This window comes from Narcine bancroftii, chromosome 4 (genome assembly GCF_036971445.1).
Source record: "Narcine bancroftii isolate sNarBan1 chromosome 4, sNarBan1.hap1, whole genome shotgun sequence".
Lineage (NCBI taxonomy): Eukaryota > Metazoa > Chordata > Chondrichthyes > Torpediniformes > Narcinidae > Narcine > Narcine bancroftii.
Genome location: NC_091472.1, coordinates 64,938,764 through 64,966,082, shown reverse-complemented (window position 1 = coordinate 64,966,082; position 27,319 = coordinate 64,938,764). Strand labels below are relative to the sequence as shown.

The 27,319-nt window shown below is 36.5% G+C and overlaps 1 protein-coding gene across 23 annotated transcripts in view; it reads left to right on the top strand.

Moving 5' to 3' along the window:
- The window catches only part of LOC138760639 (girdin-like), a 272,147-nt gene that overhangs the window by 122,985 nt on the left and 121,843 nt on the right, over positions 1-27,319 (top strand). For all 23 annotated transcript variants that reach the window (XR_011355767.1, XM_069931479.1, XM_069931478.1 and 20 more), the window contains 8 exons: positions 1,314-1,480; positions 6,506-6,587; positions 6,806-6,964; positions 7,052-7,198; positions 8,069-8,213; positions 11,542-11,726; positions 15,585-15,722; positions 26,223-27,284. Coding sequence is in view for 22 of the 23 variants with exons in the window: in XM_069931479.1 (XP_069787580.1) it covers positions 1,314-1,480; positions 6,506-6,587; positions 6,806-6,964; positions 7,052-7,198; positions 8,069-8,213; positions 11,542-11,726; positions 15,585-15,722; positions 26,223-27,284 (2,085 nt within the window). In the remaining variant the exon portion in view is untranslated. The remainder of the gene's footprint in view (positions 1-1,313; positions 1,481-6,505; positions 6,588-6,805; positions 6,965-7,051; positions 7,199-8,068; positions 8,214-11,541; positions 11,727-15,584; positions 15,723-26,222; positions 27,285-27,319) is intronic.

Below are 27,319 nucleotides of genomic sequence, written 5' to 3'. Positions count from 1 at the left end.
GTGGCCTATAGACAATTCCCACCAGTGATTTTTCTTTTCCATGTATTATTCCTAATCTCAACCCAAATGGACTCAACATTTTGCTTTTTAGATCATACATCATCTCTAACTATTGGCATGATTTCATCCAAAAATAAGAGCGCTACCCCACCTCCCTTACCTTCCTGCCTGTCCTTCCTTATTACCTGATATCCTTGGATATTTAATTCCCAATCCTCTCCACCCTGCAACCATGTTTCTGTGATGACCACAAGAGCATACTCCTTTGTATTGATTTGTGCCACAAGTTCACCAACCTTGTTATGAATATTATAGGCATTCGGATAAAGTGCTCTTATGCCCATTGTGCTTTTAAAACCCGGTAATCTTTGCCTCTTTTGTACTTGACTTTTATCTCCTCTACTCTTACTTTTCTCTTTTTTAACTTTTTCTTTAACCACACTTCTCTTTTACTTTAGCCATCCCTATCCAAACTGTTGAACCCACCCACTATTTAGTTCAATGCCCTGTCCACAGTCCTAGTTGTGCGATTTGCAAGGATCCAGGTTCCATCATGGTTCAGGTGGTCCATCCCCTTTGAATAGTTCCTTCCTTTCCCAATACTGGTTCCAATTTCCCATGAAATTTCTCACTTCTCCAACATCAATCCTTGAGCCATGCATTTAACTCTAATCTTCTGGACTCTGTGCCAATTTACACGTAGCTCAGGTAGTAGTCCAGGGATTACTATTTTGTTGGTTCTGCTTTTTAATTTGGTCCCCAGTTCCTCAAATTCCATTAGAACCTCTCTTCGTTCTACGTATGTTGTTGGTACCCACATGGACTATGACCACTGGATCTTTCTCCTCCCACTGAAAATTCCTCTGCAGGTCCTGAACTCAGACACCAGGTTGGCCACACAGCCTTAGGGATGCAACAGAGAACTTTGTCTCTTTTCCTAACTATACTATCCCCAATTACTGCTACATTTTTCTTTAAATTTTTATTTAAATAATTTTGTTGAATTTTTATTTCATTAAAATGAACATTCACTTTTGGTAATACAGTAAAATCCATGGTATCCAGCACCTATGGGGATTGGTAGATGCCAGATAAGTGAATTTTGTGATGGTTTGAGATTGCTTGTTGACTGATTAGCGAACTAACGATGAGGTACACCAATTTTAAACCCATATCTTATACCTATTTGTTTTATGTAATTTTTTTTTGCTAGTTACTTGAGGCTGCTGGTTACTTGAATTCTGGATAACAGGTATTTTGCTATATATGGAAAAATGCAAGCATATAAATTTAAATGTATTATTTATTTCCAGATAATTTTGCATCTTGCACAGGAGCAGGATTGCAGTCAGTCTCCAGCTCATGGAAGAGTACACTCACCTACTGGTTCACCAGGTATGCAAAGAACTGAGAGTCGACAACATCTGTCAGTTGAACTTGCAGAGATGAAAGCAAAGCTCAGAAGGATCAAGCAAGAGATGTAAGTATATGGATTTGATTTGAAGATTAGAGGCATGAGATTAGATGCATTGAAAATCACACCAACTTCCAGAAATATTATTGAATGTCAATGGGAAATGAACTTTACTAATGAGGAAACTGTACATGTAAAATTTAAAAAATTAGGTTCCTTCAATTGCTAAATAAATAAGCCAAATTACTTCATTTATCTGATGCATTCAGCATAGTGATATGAAAGGGAATAAGCCAATCCACAGCATGGGGGATCTTGTTTTCAACATTTGTTTCAGCATGTGAATGGAGAACCTTTAAAATAGTGTTGATGTAATGTCAAAAAGCAAGAATGAATTTTTGCATTTCTCAGAGTGGCCACAGGAGCAAATTTGTAAGAAACCTTGGATTTCAGGCCTTCACCTTCATCTGTATGCAGCACCCTTAGTCTAACCAATGGACCCAAGAAATGGGGGAGAAATAGACCAAGCTACTAAAAGGTTTTTTTTTAAAGTTACTTCCTATAAAGATGTTTTCAGGTCATCAATGTATTCATCAAGCAAAATCTGAAGAATTAATGGAGCAGATGCACTAGCCAATTGATAATGAATTTATTGTCAAATACATTGCACAATGTATGTTCTTACTTGCTGCAGCTGACTAGGTACAAAACACAACCACAAAACAACTAAAAATAAAAGTGTACTTAATTGAACTAAATAATTCACTCATGCAAAAAGAAAGTGACCAGATTAATGCAGGCAGTCCTTTTGTGGTGTAACTAGGGAAGGTTTGAGAGCCTGATAGCTGTTGGAAAGAAACTGTTCTTGAACCTAGAGATGCTGGTGTTCAGTCTTTTGCACTTCCATCTGAGGGTGGGAGTGAGAAGAGGTTGTGACTAGGGTAATTGGGTCCTTTGTGATGTTAATTGCCATCCTAAGGCAGTGCCTTGCACTGATGTATTCAATGGATGGGAGGTTGGAGCCTATGATGGACCTAGCTATGTTTGATACCTTCTGCAGCCTTGTGTCAGATTGCAAAACCAGCTTGTTTTGCAGCTAGTCAATATATTTGTCATACTGCACCTGTAGGTGCGATAATGTATCCGACAATATGCCAAATCTCCTCAGACTCTTGAGAAAACCGAGACATTTGCATGTCTTCTTCACAGTTGCCTCATTGAGCTGGTTCCAAGAGAGGTGATATATGGATTCCCAGGAACTTTGTCTCTGACTCTCACCATTTCTGACCCTCAAATCCACTCAGGTGCATAATCTATTACCCTCTCCTTCCTAAAATCAGCAAGAAACTCCTGGATCTTGATATTGAGAGCAAGGTTGTTGTTCTGACACCCCTTACAACCAGATTCTTGGTCTCCATTCTGTATTATGACTCATTATTTTCATTGGGCAACTGGGAAGTCAGTCTGCAAATTTTTTGATTAAATTGAAGGTGATCTTGGTCAAGCTCTTGTGATGTGTGGAGGAGGAGGTGTGGCCATTTCTCACTGATTGGAGTATGCCGATGAGGAACCTGAGGATCTAGTTGCAGCGGGACGAACAGAACCAGATACTTCAGTTCGGTTACAAGTTTTGTTGGTATGATGGTGTTGAACACAAAACTGTAGTCAATGAACAAAAGCCAGATGTAGGTGTTCCTATGATTTAGGTGACTGAGCTCAGAGTGGAGGTTCAGGAGATGACATCTACCGTTGGCCTGTTAGGACAATAGGCGAATTGGTGGGTCCAGGTCCTTCCTGACATTGGGGTTGATGTGCTCCATAACCAACCTCCCAAAGCACTTCTTCACAGCTGACGTCATTGCCACTAGCTGGTGGTCAATGACGCACATCACCTTGCTCTTGGGCACAGAAATAATGGAAATCCTTTTGAAGCTAGTGGGGACCTCTGACCGTTGTAGCAAGAGGTTGAAAATAGTTGGTTCGTGCAGGTTTTAAGGACACAGCCATGACATAATCTGATGTTTTTTGAGGATTCACCCTCTTGAAGGTTCTGTTTATTTTAGCCTCAGAAACTAGGAGCATATTGTCACTGGGGGCTATGGGGGCTACGGTGGTTCTTCATTCAAACTGAGCATAGAAGGCATTGAGCTCATTCAGAAAGATGTATCACAGTTAATGATACTACCTTGTTTCATCTTCTGGGATATCCCTGCCACAGCTGTGGAACATCTGTCTAAGACACCGGCTTGGTCCAGTAATGACTCTTAGCATTGGTGCTGTTATTCCGGAGATTGTACCTAGTCTTTCTATTGTTCTCTGAATCTCCTGACCTATAGATCTGGTCTTCACCAGTTTACAGATTTCTTGGTCCATCCATGGCTTCTGATGATAGTTTTGGTGGGAATTCATTCATCCATGCATTTTCTGATAAAGTCAGTGACCACTGTGTGATCACTATACAATTTTCATTGCTGGTCCCATGCACTTCAATTTCTGTCTTTATGGAAGAAGAAGGAGCAGCACAGTTAGTTGGTCCAACTTTTCAAAGTGTGGGCATGGAATGATTTCCTTGATGGTAGTGTTGTAGTGGTTGACAGTGTTAGATTTCCTTGGTGTTGCAGGAGATGTGCACATAGTAATCTGGGAGGATCTTTAAGATGCCAAGTTGAGGTCAATTCAGATGGCATTAGGATTATGATAAATGATGTATGATGATCATAGCATGTAAATCCTCCAGGGCTAGCTTAACATATGCTCGTAGAGGAATGTATACTGTAGTCAGGACAATGGAAATTAATTCTCTCAGGAGATTAAAGGGTCGGCATTATAGTATAGGATGTTTAATATGAGAGGAGCAGACTTGGGATAGGATCACCATATCTGAACACTGTGAAGAGATAATCATAAAGAAGACACTGCTGCCTCTTGCTTTACCTAAGGATGCTGTTTGGTCCATAGGGAGAAACCTACAGGCTCAAATGCCCAGTCTGGAAAATTGGGGGTGACCATGTCTCAGTGAAGCAGACTGTGTTAATTCCTCATGTCCCTCTGGTACAGCAATCGTGCCCTTAGGTCCTCGGTTTTATTCTTCAGAGATTATATTAAATAGAAGGATTACAATGGATATAGTTCACTCAGTTAATGCAATATGAAAGCATTGGATGTCTATAAATTGATGGAGCATTACGGTATCAAATCAGTCCTACAATATATGTCGTAACCAATTAATTCTTACAATAACAGGCAAAAATAAATTTCAAGGATAAAAATTTGTGGCAGCAAGTGAACAATTAAAGAATTGTACAGAACTAATATATGTACAAATAAACTGCACACTGCAATATTAAATTAATTAGCTAACATGCCCATTAGTAATTTAACAAATTAATTTTAAAGTAGAGGCCAATCAACTCGTGTGTGCACAGCCACAAATAGCTAAATGTATTTGTGGGAGTATCCTTTTTATTAATCCATTTGCACTACTGGCATGCTGCAACTTTATGGTTTGGAAGCAGACCTGCTAGGGAAAAAAGATGATAATATGGACAGTATTATAAATGAATGTGGAGGCATGAGCACAAGAAGACAACTCTGCAGAGGTAAATTATTCATTGCAAGTCTGACTCTGGGATGTAAGGTACAGCTAGAAAAAGTTAAATTGAATTGTTGAAACCCAGAGTTCCAAGATTTCAAGGCCTTCTAAGAAGATTATGAGCCCACAGTTGCTTTGGTCAATGAATGAGGGCCATTACCAATGGAAACCAGAGAAGAATAGGTTAGGTTTTGGCCTTGCCAAAGGGAAATGGGCTTGAGGGAAGCTGTTAATTTGGCCAGCAATATTTCAATTCCTGATGTAGAAGCATTACTTTTTTTTAAACATGGATCAATCACTGAAATGTTAGAGGAATAGTGTGATCAGAAAGAAAAAATATATTAAGATCTCTAGGACTAATGTTCAGAAATTTTACACCACAAGTTCTAAGAAAATAAACAATTCTCAAGGTTAACGTTTTAATTTACACATTGTTCATTTATGCTGTTAGGAATATATGAGATGCATGTCAGGAATGATGTATTAATACTGTTATGGGGTATGTTATATTTTATGTTATATATAAATATGTTTTAAAAGAGATAGCTTGTGGGGGGGATGTTTAGTGTAGTTCACTTCACAAACAGAGTAACACTTCACATCTCATTTAAAATGCAAGAGCTTGGCTGAAGCCAGACATGCAGGCACCCGTGGCTTTGCAAAAGACAATGGGACTGCTTTGGAAGGAACGTCAGAAGCAGGTGCAAATGGATCGAACCCCAGGCTCAAAGTGCTGATAAGATCTTTCAAGGATTGGGTTAGCCCTGCAAGTTGTTCTGGATTTTACAAGCAGAGAGAGAAAAGAACCAAACAGGAATTCTCTGAGAGAGAACAGTTCTGCAGTGGCTTTTCGGAGGTTGCAACAAGCTGGCAGGCTGTTAAAACCCCATTTTGAAGATAGGTTGTGAGTTCTGAGTTCAGCCTGTTGAAAACCCTTGTAGTCCTTACAAGAGTAAATGGCTGGCTAGAGTGTTTCTCCTGAAATAAGAGAATGAAGAGGAACTCTGTGGTGACCTGTAAGAAGAGGTCATCATTTGGAAAACCCATGATGGAGCAAGTTTCTTCGTCAAGGCTCTGAAGTACTGATTGGAAGGAATTAGTTTGTGTCCAACGAGCAACAAATATCTCTCTGAAACCAACGAGAACCTTCCTGATTGGTAACCATTTACTTTTCAGCACCAGAGCTTGGTGAAGATTCATGAATTTTAAACGCTGTGCACAGTATAACTTGGAGGAGTGAAAAGTAAGATTGGACTGTGAATCAAATAACTTCCCTGAACATATACACGTTACATACATTTGCACTTAGAATTAGAAGGGGGTTAAGTTAAGTTAGTAGTAATAAAGTTAAATCTTGTTTTTGTTTAAAGAAAATTAAAAGCAACTTTTGTTTAAGTAACCATTTATCTTGGTGAATTTCTATTGTTGCTGGGTTTTGGGGTCCTCTGGACTTGTAACAATATATACTTTGGAATTGTGATTATTGCATTTATTTGAAGGGAAGAGAAAACTGAACAATTGTTGGACAGCAAGCAAGAAATAGAACAGATGGAAGTTGAACTAAAAAAACTACAGCAAGAGGTGTGTATAAGAGTTAGCTTAAAATTAAACTGCCATGCATCTATAAAAGCAACTGGTTTAGTAGAATATTGTACTCCTCTGAAAATCAATCTTATAACATATTTGTACTTAAGTTAAGCTGATTGGAAATTTGTATCCATTTTTTATCAATAAAATTGCAAGAACTATTTGCCATTTTCCACAGTATTTTGAAGTGCAATTATATATTTATTTGCCAGAACCTACAACTTCTGTCTGATGCTCGCTCTGCTAGAACTTACCGTGATGAGCTTGACTCGTTACGTGAAAAAGCATTTAAGGTTGATAAGCTTGAAAGTGCAGTTATTCGATACAAAGATCGGCTTCATGACATTGAATTTTATAAAGCAAGAACTGAGGTATGTTGGATATTAGAGTGTAAGCATTTAATATTTCAATTATTTGAAATATTCCTTGTTAATATTTCCTCATAATTAACATTTTAGGAATTAAAAGAAGATAACAAAATCTTGTTAGAGACAAAAATAATGTTGGAAGATCAGCTTGAAGGAGCCCGAGCCCGTTGTGACAAATTACATGAATTTGAGAAAGAGAACCTACAATTAATGGCTAAAGTTCATGATATGGAAATGGTAGGTCTGAGTTTTATTTATCTGGATTTTGGGGTATGGGACTATGGGTTGTGGTAGACTACTGACATTTGAATAGAGATTAAGCACATAACAGATATTAGACCAGATATTATATTTGTGAGTCCTGAGGCCTTGATCACATTGAATGAATGATAAGCTCTCTTGAGGGGCTAGGTGGTTTCTCTGCAGAAAGTTTGCAATCAGTTTACAGGAGTGACCATGAGCTTGCCTGCTCATTCACCATTCCCACTCTGACCTTTCTGTCTGTAGTCTTTTGCAACAAAGCCTAATGCAAGTGAAAGGAACAATGTCTCCCCTTTGGCCATGTTGTAGGCTTCAGGGCTCAATATTGAATTCTCCAGCTTTAGGTAACTTATGCTCTCCTGTTTGTATTAGAACTGGCTATTTTTTCCCATAATGATCTGCTCAATCAACTTTGCTAACTTTTTGTTTTATGTGAGTTTAATTTGCTGGGCATGTCCCAACCCTGTTTCTGAGCTATCACTGGTGTTTAACTCCAGTGGAAAATCATCTGGTCGCAACCTATTGTAGATTCCCTTTGTTCCATCCATCCCTCCCCCAACTTTTCTGTGATCTAAAGTTAACTTGATTTCTATTTTTCCAATTGTGATAAAGGATCTTTGAAACTGAATCATTGGCTGTATCTCTTGCTCTGGATGCTGCCTTCCTGAATATTTCTAGTATTTTCCTTTTGTATTTAAGATTTCTAGCAGCTGCAGCAAAATGGACTGTTGAATGTTTATAGATATGTAATTTTGTTCAATATCTTTTTTATTCTCATTTAGTGCTGTTTTTTTACCTTCCTTTCTAGTGATGTTTTTGTTCATTTGAGCTTTTTTTAAATTAAAGGAACGTGACACAGATAGGAAACGCATTGAAGAATTAATGGAAGAAAATTTGTCTCTTGAAATGGCTCAGAAACAAAGCATGGATGAATCATTGCACTTAGGCTGGGAGCTAGAACAGCTATCCAAGACCACTGAGTTCTCTGAGGGTAATTAAAGCTACATTGAACATCCTATGAATAAATATTTTTTAGATCTATTTTTGTTGATTTGTTTTGTGCCACTTTATATCTTTCATACTATTGTTAAATTCCTTAGTTTCATTGTGCATTACTCTGCTAATGTTTTTTCTCAAAATATGAAAAAGCAAAACATTTTAATTAAAGAGAATCAAACTTGTATTTTACAAAATATTATCTTCACCAGAAGGTGTATTAATGGGTAGAATGGTTTTCAACTGATTTAACTAATACAAATTTGTACTCCACCTGATTTGATTAAGTTCAACTACCAAATCAGAAAAGAACTGTTTTGAGGGGGACGTGGCAAGATGGTGTAAGGATCAGACGTGCCTTACAGTCCTCTCCTGAATCTATCTTATTGTTTTGTCTAGAAATGCCCGTTAAAATTCTTTAAAAGTTTAGATAACTTCAGTGCTGTTAATTTAATTTATGATGGTACAATTGGTGGAAAAGAGCAAAAAAAAACGACAACAGATTATCAAAAAACTACATTTTCCAAAAGTTCAAGTTTTGGAGCCTACCTACAGGAAAGACATCGAGACTCAGCCTGAAATGGATCCCAGGAGAAAGGTACAGCTTTCGGATGTAGAGTTCAATATTACATCGGTAGAGCCCTCGAAAGAGGGTGCCAAACAGCCTTTAGAACAAAGAGTTACTCAGGTTCGCACATGTGCAGTAGCATCTGACAGCAATGTTATGAATGAACCACTTGTAGTAACATCAGTTGAAGTACCGGCTGGGGAAAGGCATTTGTCAAATGTAGCGGTGGCACTGCAAACTGCACCTTTTGAGATAAAAGAACCTATACAATTTGATGTACTGGGAGAAATTAACACATTATGGACTGGGGAAATTCCCGGCCAGCGTCCTCCAGTCATTGCTGGAGAGGCTGTGGCTGGGATTTCCACACGCAGCTATACTACAAGGAAGGCAACCAGAATGAAGGAAGCAACAGAAGACCCTTTGGTTATGCAGAAGAAGCAGGAATCTGTTGAGCCAGAATCTCTTCCAATTGAAAAGATTCTTGTGAATCTTGAATCTAAATTATCTTATACAATGCAGGGATTATCTAAGATTATGACTGAACTTGGTACTAGGTTCAATACTCTGATGGAAATAAATTCTCAACAGATGGCTGAGTTTGGAGCTTTTAAGCTTAATTCATGTGAGGAAGATATAGACGAAATACGAGATCAAGTTTCAGATGTGACCAAATGGTCGAAGACTTACAAACTCAAAATAAAAATTTGGTGAAAAAGATTGATTATTTGGAAAACCAATCCAGATGGAACAATATAAAGATTATTGGTTTGCCGGAAGGAATGGAGGGACCAGACCCAAGAAAATTTTTTACTGAATGGATTCCGCAGGTGCTGGGTTAAGAACATTTCCCGGAAGGTATAATACTGGAACGTGCTCACAGAGCCTTGCGTAGAAGACCTATTTCAGGTCAAAGTCCAAGACCTGTTTTGGTTCATTGCTTGAATTATTACGACAGAGAAATAATTTTACGAGTGGCTATTAGAAATGCACAACAGAGAAAATCACCCTTGATGATTCAAAATAATCGAGTTTTCTTCTATGCAGATTTGAGTCAAGAAGTTATGTTCCAACGATGGGAATTCAACTCTGCTAAAGAGTTGTTGTGGAAGAAAGGTTATAAGGCAACCTTTAGATATCCAGCTGTTTTGAAGGTTTTTCAAGATGGTTACCAACCAAAGTTCTTTGATTCTCCAAAGGAAGCTATAGCATTTGCTCAAGAGCTGCCAATTACTCAGTTTCAACAGAGACGTAGTCCGCCGCGATCTCTAAGGAGACAAGTGATGGAAGAAAAGAGCCGTGCTCTAAGAAGGAATGGTTGTAATGGTGACTCGGCAGTTGGAGCTGATTTAAAGAAGAGTTGTTCTTTTTTTTTCTAATTTTTTTTTTAAAAAAAAAGGAATATTAAATAATGATGATGTTAGTTTAAGATGAAGTGAGAGTTGGGGGAGAGAACTGGATGGGCACTATTTCCTGAAAGTCATCTGCTACCTGGGAGTTACCGCATTAGACGGGAGGGGGTATTTTTAACCTCCTACCCGTTTTTTTTTTCCTTTTTTTGTATTATTAGATTAAAGAGTGAAGGGTTTTTTTTTGTGTTTATAAAAAAAAACATAAAGTATTTGATTGTTTAAAAAACTAAAAATTGATGTGGTTTTTTTTGTAAAGTTTATTCAGTAGATAAGGAATATTTGAAATTTAAATGTGAATGGGATGGATAAGTTTTTTTTAATATTTTTTCTTTAACTTTAAGGTGAAAGGAGTGGTAATTCTAGTGTATATTATTTTGCTATTTTAGTTATAGAACGAAGGGAATAATGGTGAAAGTTATAAATTGAATTGTACAATTCTTAATGAGGCTTGAATTTTGTTTGTGGTTTATGCTCCATTTGTTGAAGATATAGATTTCGTTGTAGTTGTGTTTTTATTATTTGGATATCTGAATTTTAACGTAATGATTGGGGATATTTAAATGTGGTATTGGAGCTTTTATTGGATAATTATTCAAGAGTAAAAGGGAAAAATGGTGGAAGAGTACTAAAATTGAATTCTACAATGTTTAATGAGGTTTGAATTTTGTTTTAAGATGGTGGTTTATGTGACTAATATGATGATAGATGTGAAGTTAGTTGATATTTGGTGAAGGTTTATCTCTTTTGAGAAAGTTTTTTTTTCATCTTTTTTTTCTCATGCTACAATTTTTTTAAAGAATTGATTATTGTTTAAGAATTTTTGATAGACAATGTTACTAACTTTACTAATTTTTTTATATTAAGTTTGAGTTAAATATATGTTTCATCTTAACTCTGTTTGTTAAATATATGCATTTAAGTTTGATTTAAATGTTTTTTAAGTCTGATATCTTAGTATTAATTACTTTTCTTTTTGTTAGTATTTTAATCGGTTATGTTTTTGTTTTTTTTTGTAAGTGGTTTTTTTTCTCACATATATTAACATTATTAATTCTTCACTCTTTATTTTGGGGGGAAAGGGGGGGTTGGACTAATTTGAGTTGGGTTATTAATGTGTAATAATTATTGGGGAGGGTATAGTTTATTTAGATTACTGATACTGTATTGTAATTTTATTATTTTGTTCTTAATTTTTTTTAATGTAATTCTATATGTTATACATGTTATAAAATCTTATAAAGTTTAAAAAAAAAAGAAAAGAAATGTTTTCTGACTCTGGAAGCTATTTAAAATTCATTGATATTTTAATCATTTAGTTTATTTTGTTCTTAAAATACTCGCAGCACCACAGAAATCTCTGGGCCAGGAAGTGAATGAGTTGACCTCAAGTCGTTTACTGAAGATGGAGAAAGAAAACCAAGCTCTCTTGAAAACTGTGGAAGAACTACGTATTGCTCTGGATTCTACAGATGGCAGTACTTTCAAGTTTCTGGAGCTTGAAAAGGAGAACCAGAGACTAAAGAAAAAGGTATCAATAGTTTTTTTTCTCAGAAGTATTAAAAATATGAAGTTATACAGTGAAGAAATGTAAATGAAAATTCAAGAGCCTGCTGGCATTCTGAGCCAGTCGTATCCAATACAATCTAAACTATTGTTTTATCTATACAGCCCGTGGCCAACTTTCACTCTTTATGAAGGAGCTAACAAAGGAAATCCTAAAGCTAATTTGTTGATGAGAGTAGCTGGAAGGACAAAATGGGAAATTCTTCCCCTTAAAGACAATCCAAGAGATTGTATATTGATTAACAATAGGAGCCAAAAAACAATACATCTGGATCCCCTGTCTGGAATTGTTGTAGACAGCTCCCCTCATGCATGTACAGTAAAAAAAAACCCTGCTGTCCAGCTTCTATGGATATTGATAGATACCAGATAAGTGAATTTTCAAGTTCCATGATTGGCCAGTTAACTGCGAAGGGACGCCAATTTTATACTTCTATTTTTTTTTACCTTTCACAATTTTTTTGTCGGTTGAGAGAGGCTGCCTGTTGTTTGAAATCCGGATAACACCTAAAGCCAGTTAAGTTTGGGTTAGATCCTTTCATGATATCGATGCTTGTATACGAGTTTTAATTGCTTTTGGTAGTTTCCCCTTGATGTTGCAAATCATCCTGGACTAGAAGTACTTTTGTATTTGTTCTGATTGGGCTCAGCTGCTGATTCCATTTGGAGCCATTGGCAGAACAAACAAACAGAAATGGCTCAACAAAACCCTCAATTATCCCAGACAAGAATTGAATACCAAGCATTTTGAAGTCTTAGACTTAGTGCAAATTATGTGACTAAATAATGGCACTTCTGTTCAGACATGATAGAATTGGTCAGTGAGACCCATGCCAATAATTTCAGTGTTCCTAATCTTTAAATGATAGAAATGAGTGGTTTGCCACTCATATCACTTGGAGGAGAAATTAGATGGTCATGGGCACCATGGAAATAGAATATTGAACAATTCAGCACAGGTGCAGGTCCTTTGACCCAACATATCTATGCTGCCCATGATGCCAATCTAAATATCCCACTGCCTGTGCATGGTTCTAATTCCACCATTTTCTTACCTGTTCATATTCTAGATGCCTCTTAAACATTATCTGCTTCTACGACCTCCTTGGCAGTGCATACCAGGAACTCCTTGTGAAACAATAATAACTTTTGCCTCACACACCTTCTTTAAACTTTCCCCTTCTCATGTTAAACCAATGTCTTCTAGTAGTTCACATTTCTACCTTGGAAAAAGGCCTATCTATAGTGCATAATTTTATATACTTCTATTAGGTTAGTCGGAAACTTTAACCAGGCCTGCCCAACTACCACCAGCATGTAACGTGCTGTACCAGAGATCTCAGCACATTCGATCACTGCTACACCAAGATAAGGAAGGCCTGCTGTTCTTTCCCAAGACTGCATTTTGGCATTGAATCATCCAGATGTGCTACTTCTGTCTTCATATAGATCATTTCAAAAGGAGCAGGGATTATCTGTGGAGTGCCATCTCCTGGACAAAGTGGAGTTTCCGGATGAAAATGGAAACATTGAGGGATACGACAGCTGTGGAAGGCCCTATATAATTTAACCTGGCACAAAACAAAATTTGGTGCAGTACGAGATGGCAAAGCTTCATTCTCTGATGAATTAAATGCCTTCTACACCCAATTCGACTTCAAGAACAAGAAAGAACCACTACTGTGTACCCCCATGACCCCTGATAATCTCCTGACCGTATCCAAGGATGACGTGCGATCTGCCATCAAGAGAGTGAATCCGAGGAAAGCATCTGGTCTGGATGGAGTACCTGGCTGAGTATTAAAACTATGCTGACTAACTTACCAGTGTATTCACGGATATCTTCAACATGTCACTCTGACAGGGCACGGAATCCACTTGTTTCAAACAGGCATCAATCATACCAATCCTCAAGAAGAATGTAGTAACCTGCCTGTGACTATCAACCAGTGGCACTCACTTCAAAAGTGATGAAGTGTTTTGAAAATTATATCAGTTCCAGTGGTGACATGGATTCATTCCAATTAACCTATCATAGCAATAGATATACAGTGGATGCCATCTCACTGGCTGTACACAAAGCTCTGGAACACCTGGAGAGCAAAAATGCTTACATCAGGATGCTCTTTATTGACTACAGTTCATTATTAAACACTGTCGTCCCTAAAAACTGATAAGCAAACTCCAAGACCTGGGACTCCACACCTGAATGTATAATTGGATCCTTGATTTCCTCACCTGCAGACCACAATCAGTGAGGATTGGTAAGAACATCTCCACAATCTCCATCAGTACCGGAGCACCATAGGACTGTGTTCTTAGCCCCTTGCTCTACTCACTTTACACCTATGATTGTGTGGCTCAGTACAACAACACCATCTACCAATTCACTGATGATACCACGGTAGTGGGTTGTATAAAAAGAGGCAAAAAGTCAGCATACAGGAGACAGATTGAAAACTTGGCTGAATGGTGCACCAACAATAACCTCGCACTCAATGTTACCTAAACTAAGGAGCTGATTGTTGACTTCAGGAAGGTAAAGCCAGAGGAATACAATCCAATGATCATTGGGGGATCAGAGGTAAAGAGGGTAAGAAAATTCAAGTTCTTGGGAGTCACTATCTTGGAGGATCTTTCCTGGAGCCAACGCATTAATGGCATCATGAAGAAAGCACATTAGCGCCTCTCCTTCCTCAAGAGTTTGTGGATATTTGGTATAACATTGGAAGCCCTGGCAAATTCCCACAGATGTGTGGTGGAAAGTGTGCTGACCGGCTTCACGGTCTGATATGGGGACACCAATAGCCCCCAAGTGTAGATCCCTGCAAAAGGTAATGGACACAGCCCAGCATATCACAGGCGAACCCCTTCCCACCATTGAGAACATTTATAGGGAATGCTGCTATCAGAGGGCAGCAGCACACACTCTGTTCTTGCTGCTACCATCAGGAAAGAGGTATAGGTGCCACAAGATGTGACCAACCAGATTCAAGAACAGCTGTTACCCCTCCACCATCAGACTCATTTAAAGACTCTTACTTTGTACTTTATTGTTTGTTTTTCTTCTTCTCTCTGGGTTACACAAATCAGTTGTTTACATATGTTTATTTCTTTTCACATGTACATTATGTACATTTTGTTTGCACTACCAATAAGTGGTAATTCTGCCGAGCTCGCAGGAAAAAGAATCTCAAGAGTTGTATATGATGTCATACTCTGACAATAAATCTTAAATCTAATCCAGGTTGCTCTTTCCAACGGTACTGAGAAAACAAATTTGTCCAGGTTCGAATTCACTACAATTCAAGCAACATCCTGGTGAACTGCTTCTCTACTTTCTCCAAATTGTCCACATTCTTTCTATAGTTTGACGATCAAAACTGCACATGGTGTTCCAAATGTGGTCTCGCTGGAGTTTATAGCTGCAACATGTTTTGTATCATTTTGTTATTCTGTATAATTATGGATAAGCATATTGTATTTGTCATTGATGCAAATAAAAAATAAAATTTTCAAAAAATTACAGCTGCAACATGATCAAGACATTTTTGAAGGATTTAAATAATGTAAAAAAAAGTACTTAAATAATGTACTTTCAGTTTCACCATTGCAGACAAGAGGAAATCCTTTCCTCATTCTTAAATTCCACAATTCTATGGTAAGAATCAACATCCACATGCATCCAAGTGGACAGGATATGCTTGCTAACTTTCTGATATATGTGCAGTTATCTGGACTGCTGTTGTTCATAATGCATCTAAAGACAAAAAAGAATGTATTTGTCAAAGTTTAAACTTGTGGATGCTTTATTCTGTTTTAGATAGAGAGGCTCCACGAAGAAATAAGCAGTGAAAAAGAGAGTATGCATAATGTTGAGACTCTCACTGATGACCTTATGAAAGAGAAGTCCAAGCTTGAAAAATCTATTGAAAGTATCCAAGAAAATGCTGAGCGACAGGTAGGTAAACCTATTTAAGTATATATTTTACACCTTTAAATAATGCTCCATTCCACTAACTCATCTTAAGTTGACAATTTTAAAGAACTGTCAATTAAACAGGCTTACAATTCATAAGTCTTTCAGCATGGTTTTCTGGTAGCAGATAATGATGGAAACCATAGTGGGGACATGAGAAAATGTGAAGAAAGAATAAATGTATTTGTAAGTATATTCACGTGATCACTATTTGATGAAAGGTAAAAACAACAATGAGTAATCCACACCTTTACTTTTAACAATTTTAGAGAGAATGCTGCCAATGGTCTATCTCCCTCATTCAATTTGGAGGCATTGAAAATGGTATTCCTTCAGCTCGTTGGGTTAATTACTAGCAAGTTTCCCTTAGCACTGAAGCATACTGAAGTGAGGTCTTCATTGGAACATGTACCCCTGGAGCCAGGTTTGAGGGTCTTTGAGCAGGCTTACCCTCATTTGATGGTGAAGAATTTTATCATCAGTATCTGCATTTCCTGAGAGCTGCCTCCAAAGATTAGGAAAGTGATCTACCTTTTTCAATGTTTTGACTTGAATCTTGATGGTGTACAGTGAAGACAGGTTGATGAAGGTCCTTTCAAATTGTGACAAGCCCAGAGGACCCCAAAACCCAGCAGCAAAATAGAAATTCACCAAGACAAATGGTTATTTAAACAAAAGTTACTTTTAATTTTCTTTAAATCTAAAAACTAGATCAAATTTTAACTTATCGCTATTAACTTAACCCCCCCCCCCATTCTAATTCTAAGCGCATGTGTATGTAATTTGTGTATAAGTTCAGAAAAGTTCTTTGATTCACTGTCCAAATCTCACTTTTCCAAGTTCACCGGTATCAGGCAATTCTTATACTGTGCACAGAATTTAACATTTATGAATTTCACCAGGCTTTAGTGCTTGAAAGGTAAATGGTTACTGCTCAGAAAGGTTCTTGTCAGTTTTCAGAGAGAGATTTGTTGCTCGTTGGACAAAAGCTGATCCTTTCGATCAGCTACTTCAGTGTCTTGTTTTTTTTAAAAAAAAATTATTTTTCACACTATAAACCATATAGATCAAGATACATACATTTTCCTTCTTAAATATATACAGTGTCGTTTTCTCCCCCCTTCCCTCCTCCCCTCCCATTTATTTAAAGTTCAGAATATAAGATACATTAAACCTGTCAAACAATGTTGTCACTCAATAAAAATAAACAAGAAATTCCACTGAGTCAGTTCTTTTCATTCTCTTCTCCTTCTATCATTTTAGGTGGTAGATGTCCACGGTAGGTTTTCTCTATTATGTTTCATGTATGGCTCCCATATTTGTTCAAATATTGTAATGTTATTCCTTAAATTATAGGTTATTTTTTCTAATGGAATACATTTATTCATTTCTATATACCATTGTTGTATTCTCAAGTTATCTTCTAATTTCCAGGCTGACATAATACATTTTTTTGCTACAGCTAGGGCTATCATAACAAATCTTTTTTGTGCACCATCCAAATTGAGTCCAAATTCTTTGTTTTTTATGTTACTTAGGAGGAAGATCTTTGGGTTTTTTGGTATATTGCTTTTTGTGATTTTATTTAATATCTGGTTTAGATCTTCCCAAAATTTTTTCACTTTCTCACATGTCCAAATTGCATGAATTGTTGTTCCTATTTCCTTTTTACAGCGAAAACATCTGTCAGATACTGTTGGGTCCCATTTATTTAACTTTTGAGGTGTAATGTATAGCCTGTGTATCCAGTTATATTGTATCATACGTAACCTCGTATTTATTGTATTTCTCATAGTTCCTGAGCATAACTTCTCCCATGTTTCATTCTTTATCTTTATGTATAGATCTTGTTCCCATTTTTGTTTAGTTTTACCATTTGTTTCCTCATTCTCCTTTTCTTGTAGTTTAATATACATGTTTGTTACAATTTTTTTGATTATCATTGTGTCTGTAATCACATATTCAAAATTACTTCCCTCTGGTAACCTCAGACTGCTTCCCAATTTGTCCTTCAAGTAGGATTTCAGTTGGTAGTATGCCAACACTGTACCGTGAGTTATATTTATCCTTCATTTGTTCAAAGGATAATAATTTATTTCCCGAAAAACAATCTTTAGATCCCTTTTTTCTCCCATTCTCTAAAGGAAAGGTTATCTATTGTAAAAGGGATTAGCTGATTTTGCGTCAGTATTAGTTTTGGTAGTTGGTAATTTGTTTTATTCCTTTCTACATGAATCTTCTTCCAAGTAGATGATGTAATACTGGAGAATTCCTACGTTGTACCAATTTTTCATCCTATTTATATAATATATGTTCAGGTATCTTCTCCCCTATTTTATCTAGTTCTAATCTAGTCCAATCTGGCTTTTCCCTTGTTTGATAAAAATTGAATAGGTATCTTAATTGTGCAGCTCTATAATAATTTTTAAAGTTTGGCAGTTGTAAGCCTCCTTGTTTATACCATTCTGTTAATTTATCTAGTGCTATCCTCAGTTTCCCCCCTTTCCATAAAAATTTCCTAATTATTTTCTTTAACTCCTTGAAGAATTTCTCTGTCAAGTGTATTGGCAATGCCTGAAATAGGTATTGTATCCTTGGGAAAATGTTCATTTTAATACAGTTTATCCTTCCTATTAGTGTTAGTGGTAAGTCTTTCCAATGCTCTAAGTCGTCTTGTAATTTTTTCATTAGTGGATAATAATTGAGTTTATATAGATGGCCAAGGTTTTTATTTATTTGTATACCTAGGTATCGCATTGCTTGCGTTTGCCATCTGAATGGTGATTCTTTCTTAAATTTTGAGAAATCCGCATTATTCATTGGCATTGCTTCACTTTTATTTGCGTTAATCTTGTACCCCGACACTTCAATTTCCTCAATTTCTTATGTAATTCTTTTATTGATATTTCTGGTTCTGCTAAATATACTATAACGTCATCTGCAAATAAATTGATTTTATATTCCTTGTCTTTTATTTTTATCCCTTTTATTTTATTTTCTGTTCTTATCAGTTCTGCTAGTGGTTCTATGGCTAACGCAAACAATAAGGGCGATAGTGGGCATCCCTGCCTTGTTGATCTGCTTAAGTTAAATTGTTTTGATATATATCCATTTACTGTCACTTTCGCCAATGGCCCCTTATATAATGCTTTAATCCAATTAATATATTTCTCAGGTAAGCTGAATTTTTGTAGTACTTTGAATATATAATTCCATTCTACTCTGTCAAAGGCCTTCTCTGCGTCTAAAGCAACGGCTACTGTTGGAGCTTTATTTCCTTCTACTGCATGAATTAAGTTAATAAATTTACAAATATTGTCTGTTGTTCGTCTTTTTTTAATAAATCCAGTTTGGTCTAGATTTACTATTTTTGGTACACAGTTGGCTAATCTGTTTGCTAATAGTTTAGCTATTATCGTATAATCTGTGTTAAGTAAAGATATTGGTCTATATGACGCTGGTGCGAGTGGATCTTTCCCTGTCTTTGGTATTACTGTAATTATTGCTGTTTTGCATGAATCTGGTAAGCTTTGTGTTTTATCAATCTGGTTGATTACTTCCAGGAGGGGAGGAATTAATAAATCTTTAAATGTTTTATAGAATTCTGTTGGGAATCCATTCTCTCCTGGTATTTTATTATTCGGTAGTTTTTTTATTATCTCTTGTATTTCTACTATTTCAAATGGTTCTGTTAATTTATTTTGTTCCTCTGTTTGTAATTTCGGTAGTTCAATTTTAGTTAAAAATTAATCTATTTTGTCTTCTTTCCCTTCATTTTCAGTTTGATATAATTGTTTGTAGAATTCTCTGAAGTTTTCATTAATCTCCGTTGGATTATATGTGATTTGCTTGTCTTTTTTCCTTAATGCCAATTCCATTCGTTAGTTTGTTCTGTCTTAAGCTGCCATGCTAGAATTTTGTGCGTTTTTTTTCTCCTAGTTCATAATATTTCTGTTTTGTCTTCATTATGTTCTTCTTCACCTTATATATTTGTAGTGTTTCATATTTTTTTATCTGCCAATTCTCTTCTTTTAGTTGTGTCTTCTTTCATTGCTAATTCTTTTTTCTATATTTGCTATTTCCCTTTCCAACTGCTCTGTTTCCTGATTGTAGTCCTTCTTCATCTTGGTTACATAACTTATTATTTGCCCTCTGATGAACGCTTTCATTGCGTCCCATAGTATAAACTTATCTTTCACTGATTCCGTATTTATTTCAAAGTACATTTTAATTTGTCTTTCAATGAATTCTCTAAAATCCTGCCTTTTAAGTAGCATGGAGTTTAATCTCCATCTATACATTCTTGGTGTGATGTCCTCTAACTCTATTGTCAATATCAGGGATGAGTGGATCGATAATAGTCTAGCCTTATATTCTGTTTTCCTAACTCTGTCTTGCATGCGAGCTGATAACAGGAATAGGTCTATTCTTGAGTATGTTTTATGTCTACCCGAATAATATGAATATTCCTTTTCCTTTGGGTGTTGTTTCCTCAATATATCCAAATTAATTATAAATTTAATTATAAATCTGGTTACTTTGTTCTTTCTGTCAATTTTTTTCCCAGTTTTATCCATGTTTGAATCCAAATTAAGGTTGAAATCCCCTCCTATTAGTATGTTCCCTTGCGTGTCTGCTATCTTCAAAAAAATATCTTGCATAAATTTTTGATCTTCTTCGTTAGGTGAATATACATTGAGTAAATTCCAAAACTCCAAATATATCTGACATTTTATCATTACATTCTCTGCTGGATCTATTATTTCCTCTTCTATTTTGATTGGTACATTTTTACTGATTAATATAGCTACTCCTCTAGCTTTTGAATTATATGACGCTGCTGTTACATGTCCTATCCAATCTCTCTTTAATTTCTTGTGCTCCACTTCAGTTAAGTGTGTTTCTTGTATGAATGGTATATCAATTTTTTCTTTTTTCAGTAAATTTAGCAGTTTCTTCCTTTTGATTTGGTTATGTATTCCATTAATATTTAAAGTCATATAGTTCAACATAGCCATTTCATACTTTGTTTATCTCTCCTTTCCGTTTCCTCATCATCACCTTTCCTTCTTATCCATTTCTGTTTTCTTTTTTTGAACACTTTATAAGACAACATTTCTAAAACATAAAACATTTCCCTATTCTCCTATCTAAAATTCCTTTAACCCCACTATCCCCTCCCCTTCCTGAGTTGCCATTTGTCCCTTGTCGGGCAACCACATCTCCCCTCTCCATTTGGATTTGCGAATTCACTCGCAAGCATCAACTGATTTCACAGTGACCGTAACTCTTCCCCACCCAGCCCCCCCCGAAAAGATTTTAAATTTCATATACAACAAAGGTCACTCTCTTAATTCCCCCCATACTTCCTTTCTTCCCCTTCTTAGTTCTTTCCTATATTTTTTTTTTATATATACATACACACATACACACACATATATATACATATATATATATATATATATATATATATATACACATACATATAGTTTGTGGTCATTTTTGTTCTCGTTACATATCTTCCTCGCTCTGTCTGTTTTATAGTTGTTCTGCAAATTTTCTTGCTTCCTCCGGATCCAAGAATAGTCTGTTTTGCTGCCCTGGAATAACTATTTTAAGTACCGCTGGATACTTTAGCATAAATTTATATCCTTTTTTCCATAGGATTGTTTTTGCTGCATTAAACTCCTTCCTCTTCTTCAGGAGTTCAAAACTTATATCTGGATAGAAAAAAAATTTTTGACCTTTGTATTCCAGTGGTTTTTTGTCTTCTTTTATTTTCCTCATTGCTTTGTCCAATATATTTTCTCTTGTTGTATATCTTAAGAATTTTACTAGAATGGATCTTGGTTTTTGTTGTGGTTGTGGTTTAGGGGCTAATGTTCTGTGTGCCCTTTCTATTTCCATTTCTTCCTGTAATTCTGGTCTTCCTAGGACCCTGGGGATCCATTCTTTTATAAATTCTCTCATATTCTTGCCTTCTTCATCTTCCTTAAGGCCCACTATCTTTATATTGTTTCTTCTATTATAATTTTCCATTATATCTATCTTCTGAACTAACAGCTCTTGTATCTCTTTAACTTTTTTATCAGATTCTTCTAATTTCTTTTTTAAGTCCTCTACTTCCATTTCTACGGCTGTTTCTTGTTCTTCCACCTTGTCCACTCTTTTTCCTATATCTGACATGATCATCTCTAATCTATTCAGTTTTTCTTCTGTACTTTTTACTCTTCTTTTAATTCACTGAATTCTTGTGACTGCCATTCTTTTACTGATTCCATATATTCTTTTAAAAAAAAATATCCATTGTCTTGCCCTTCCCTTCATCTTCCATTTTTCTGTGTTCTTCCTCTTCTTCTTCTGAGTCCATTCCAGGATCTGTGTCCTTTACCTCTGTCTCTTCTGGTTTTCTTGTTGGTTTGTTTGTTTTATTTTGTTGTATATTTTTGGTCTTCTTAGTTTTATTAGAAGTGTCTTGCTGCTAGTCTTCTTCCTCTGGGTTGGTCATCTGTTGTTTCTTTGATTTCTTTTTACTCTCTTCTTTCTTGCTCTCGTTATTTTCTGTGTTTTCCTCTTGCTGCTTTGTTGTGGCTGTCAATTTCAGCAGTGGAGATCGACTCCTCAGCTGGTCCCCCCTCCAGTCAGTGTTATTTTTGTCTTGCGCATTGCGCATGCGCGACTCCTCGCGCATGCGTGGTTGTGCACTTTTGTTTGGCTCCGTGAGCCATTTTTTTAGTCCCGAGTTCGGGGCTTCAACTGACCTTAGTGAGTGGGCTTCTCTCTCCGCGGCGGGCCTCCTCGGACAGGTAAGGCCTTCACCTTCTTCCGACGCCTTTCTTCTTCTCTTTTTCCCGTTGCTTTTGGCTTTTCTTTTTTTGCTGCCATTTTCTCCACACCTTTATTTTCACTTTATTTTGGTTTTTGTGTTTGTGCCTTTGTTTTTTCACTGTCTTTTTTAAAATTTTCTGGAGAGGGCTGGAGTTCCCCGACCGGCCACTACTCCATCACGTGACTCCTCCCACTTCAGTGTCTTGTTGAAGAAACTTGCCCCATCAGGGTTTTCCAGATGATAACCTCTTTCTTACAGGTCACCACAGAGTTCCTTTTCCTTTTCCTTTTCTTAACTCAGGTAAAACATTACACAGTTAGCCATTTCCTCTTATATAGTCCACAAGGGCTTTGAACAGGCTGAACTAAGAACTCACAACCCGTCTTCAAAATGGGGATTTTCCACAAGTTTGCCATGTTCCAGCTGCTGGTAGTGAACTGTAAAGCTCGATTTCATTCTCTCTCTCTCTCTCTCTCTCTCTCACACACACATATTCAGAGTAAAGCACATGACCCTCTTGGAACAGCAAACTGCATTTAGACAGACTGCGGCACCAGATCTAATCTTCCAAGTCTGTTCATCTGTTTCTTTCCAAAACAATAATCCATTACTCCACAGCATGTCCAATTAACACCTACTTGTGAAGTCTCTATAGATATTCTTCAAAGTTTTTGCAAAGGCACTTGGAGCTGAGACTGTCTGGCTTGAGCAGAGCTCTGGCATTTTAAATGAGATCTGTGTTATAAAGTGTTTGTATGTGACCTATACTAAAAAACCTGCCACAATTTATCTCCTTTAAAACACATATATATACAATATTAAATATAACATAATCTGTCACAATATATTCATTGTTAGGTTAATCTTTTCGGATGCATTTAGACTATGCTTTAGAGTAGAAATAGCAAAGATGGAAGCTGATTCAAATTGAGATGTGGCTTTGCAGCAAGGAAGTTTGGTAAAAAGAGTTAGAACAAAAACTTGTCTTGCTGGACATTAATCTATACTGGGTTTTGATGTGTGGTCTTGTATGCATTGTGTAATGGAAGTTGAATGGTATGAATTTCTCAGAACAAATTGCTGTCTCCACAGAAGATAGCAGTACAGATAGATAAGCTAGTCAGATAGCATGCAGAATACTTGCATACATTAGCTAATTCAGAGAATATAAAAGTAGAGAGGTTATGGTACAATGTCTCAATGGCTATCAGCAAGTGGCACTTGTGTCTTATCACAAAGTGCTTTGAGAGGTTGATTAGAGATGACATCAACTCCTGTTTCAAGAAGGTCCTGGACCATGGTAATGACTTCTTGTCATTACAACGATCAACAGCCATCTTGTTGGTCCTCCGTTGTGTGTTAAGTCTCCTGAATGACAAGAACATCATTATCAGGCTGTTCATTGACTACAGATCAGGATTCAACACCATTGTATTAGGAAAACCTATGACTAAACTAAGGGATCTGGGTTTATCGTTCTGCAACTGGATCCTTGGCTTCCTCAATAGCAGACCCTGCTCAGTGCTGATCAGTAACATCACCTCCTCCTAATGCCCTGTTAATGCAGGGCATCCCTCGACTACATGCTTGGACCCCTGCTCTATTCCCTGTACATCTTTGGAAACGTATCCAAGTTTGGCTTCAATGCAATATATGAATTTTCTGAAGGCACTGCCATTGTTGGCTGAATTACTGGAAGTGATGAGTTAGAATAGAGGATGAAGATTGAAAATCTGGTTGGGTGATGCAGGAATAATCTTGCTCTTAACATTACCAGTACCAAGGAGATCTTAGGAAGGGGAGACGGAGAGACCATGCACCTATCTACATTGATTGGACAGAGGTGGAGAGGGTTAGTACTTTCAAATTACTGGGAGTCCATGTTTCAGAAGACCTTGCCAGGAATCAGTACATCAAGACAAACATGAAGAAGGCACACCAACACCTCTACCTTCTAAGAGATCTAACAAGATTTGGCATGTCATCGAATATTCTTTCAAACTTCTGCTAGTGCATGGTGGAAAGGATGCTGATTAGTTGCATGTCAGCCTGGTTTGGTATTTTGAGTACACAAGAACATACAAGGCTGCAGAAGGTATCAAATGTAGCCAAGTCCATCATGGGCTTCAACCCATCTGTAAGTGAGGTGCTGCTTCAAAAAGGTAGCCAACATCATAAAGGATCTCCATCACCTTGGTCACAACCTTTTCTCACTTCTACCTTCAGGTAGAAACCACAGAAGCTTGAAGACCAGCACTTAAAGGTTCAAGAACCATTTATTTCAAATGGCTATCTGACTATTGAATCTCCCATTGTTATACTAATCATGAACTGCTGTGACACAACAGAAAGAACTGTCTGCACTATTGTAATGCCACTTTGGTTTTCTTATACAGTATTATGATAACTGAATATTTATTATCTTTTGTATGATTTATCTCTTAATTTTATTTACTGTATACTATTGTAATTTTTAAAAAATCAAGTATCTGTTTAGCTGTCATAAGTAAGAGTTTTGGTGCAAATATACATAGTACAAATTATATGATATAATTAGCTTATTAATATCTATACATTACTTAGGCTGCAGCTATGTACACTTCTGGCTGCCACATCATATGAAGAATTTGATTAATGGAGAGAGTGCAGAAGGAATTTGCCAGGGTATTGATTGGGCTGAAATGTTTCAGCCATGAGGAGACATTGGACTGACTTGCTTGCTTTGGAATGGAGAAGATTGAGCATTATTTGATTGAAGTATTCAAAAATATGAGGGGTGCAAGAAGATAGTGTGTATTAGGAGGGAATACTGTATGAGATTTAGAGGAGATTTGAAGAAGAAATCTAGAAAGCAATGTCTCAGAATAGTGGAAGCAGGCTCTCATAATGCATGTGAAGTTGAAACTCCTTTACAAAGAAGTCAATGGATCAAAAGCTAGAAAATGGGATTAAAATGCATGGGTGTTAGTGATGCTGTGGGTGAAAGTGTTTGCTGCAATGCTATATGACTGATTCTCCTCTTTCCTGCCAGCTTTTGTGAGATGGAGAAAGAAAGTTTTGGTATGACTTTCAACATTTTTAATGTAGCACAATGATATCCACTGGTAGAATCCACAATAAGTCTGTGGGAAGAGCTGATCAGCCATTGGGTGGAAGGAGTTAGTTAAGGATACATCTGACATGTTTCTGAGGAGCCTTAAATTTGTAGTTGAAAATATTTGCAGAAAGTGGCAAGTGCTCAGTGACTGTTTGCTATCTTCAAGGTTCTTGCATTAAATGTATTGGTAGGCATTCAGCTAGCAAGACTGAAAAGCTGGGAGAAATGGGAAAGAAAAAATGTACAATAAACTTTGTAAGTTAAAAATTTCCCATTCTTATGTGGAATGATCTTGAACATCATAATTAATGTACACTTTCCAACTTGTGTATCATACATCATATTTCCTTTTGATTTTCTTGTTGATTTATATGATTGCATTGAATTGGGGAAAGTTTGCCTTCCCATTGTTTTTCTGCCACATTTCTTTGTTGCTACTTCAGCTGCCATTTCAACATTAATAAAATAACCCTGCATTGTTTTGCATTTTTAGATATGTAATGCTGGTAATTTAAATATTCAAAGTAAATTCTCCCATTTTACTTCTATATTACAGATACAAGTATTGAAACAAGAAAATGAGCACTTAATTCATACCATTGCATCCCTACGGCAACGTACACAAATAAGTGTAGAAGCTGGGGTAAAAGACATTGAAAAAGAAAATAAAATCCTCCATGAATCTATTAAGGAAACCAGCATGAAACTGAACAAAGTAGAATTTGAGAAAAAACAAATCCAAAAGAAGTTAGAACATTGTAGAGAAAAGGGAGAAAGGGCAGAAGAGCTTGAAGCCTTTTTGAATCGCTTAGAAAGAAAAAACGAACAGTTGCAGAAGAAAATTACTGGTTTAATGATTACATGTGAAAAAATAGATATCTTGGAACAGGAGAACTCAGATTTGGAAGTGGAAAATAATAAGCTGAGAAAGACATCAGATGTCCTGAAAAACCAAATGGATATTTTAGAAAAAGAAAATAAGCAACTTGAGGATGAAAATTTGCAATTCAGGAGAACACTAGAGAACTTGAAGTTCAGTGGTGTCAAGTTGGCACAACTTGAGTTAGAGAAAAAAGAATTGGAAAATGAAAAAGAGCAGTTAAAAAAGAGCCTTGTCTTTTTAAAGGCTTGCAACAAGAAAACTGAACGATTAGAACTAAGCTATCAAGGACTTGATTTAGAAAATCACAGACTTCAAAGGGCCCTAGAAAACAACAATAAAAAAATTAATCAATTGGAAAATGAACGACAAGACTTAGAAATGGAAAACCAGAGTTTACAAAAAAATCTGGAGGAGTTAAAAATCTCCAGCAAACGGTTGCAACAACTAGAGAAAGAAAGCAAACTACAAGAGCAAGAGACCATCCAATTGGAGAAAGACAAAAAGCAACTTGAAAAGGAAAACAGAAGATTGCGTCAACAGGCTGAGATCAAGGATTCCACGCTGGATGATAACAATATGACAATTTCTAACCTTGAGAAAGAGAATAAATTACTTACAAAAGAAATCAATAAATTCAAAGACTTTTATGGACGGCTGAAAGATTTAGAAAAAGACAATAAAGAGTTAGTTAAACAAGCAACTATTGATAAAAAGACTCTGGTGACATTGCGAGAGGTAAGATGCATTATTTTTTTCTGAGTCAGTATGCT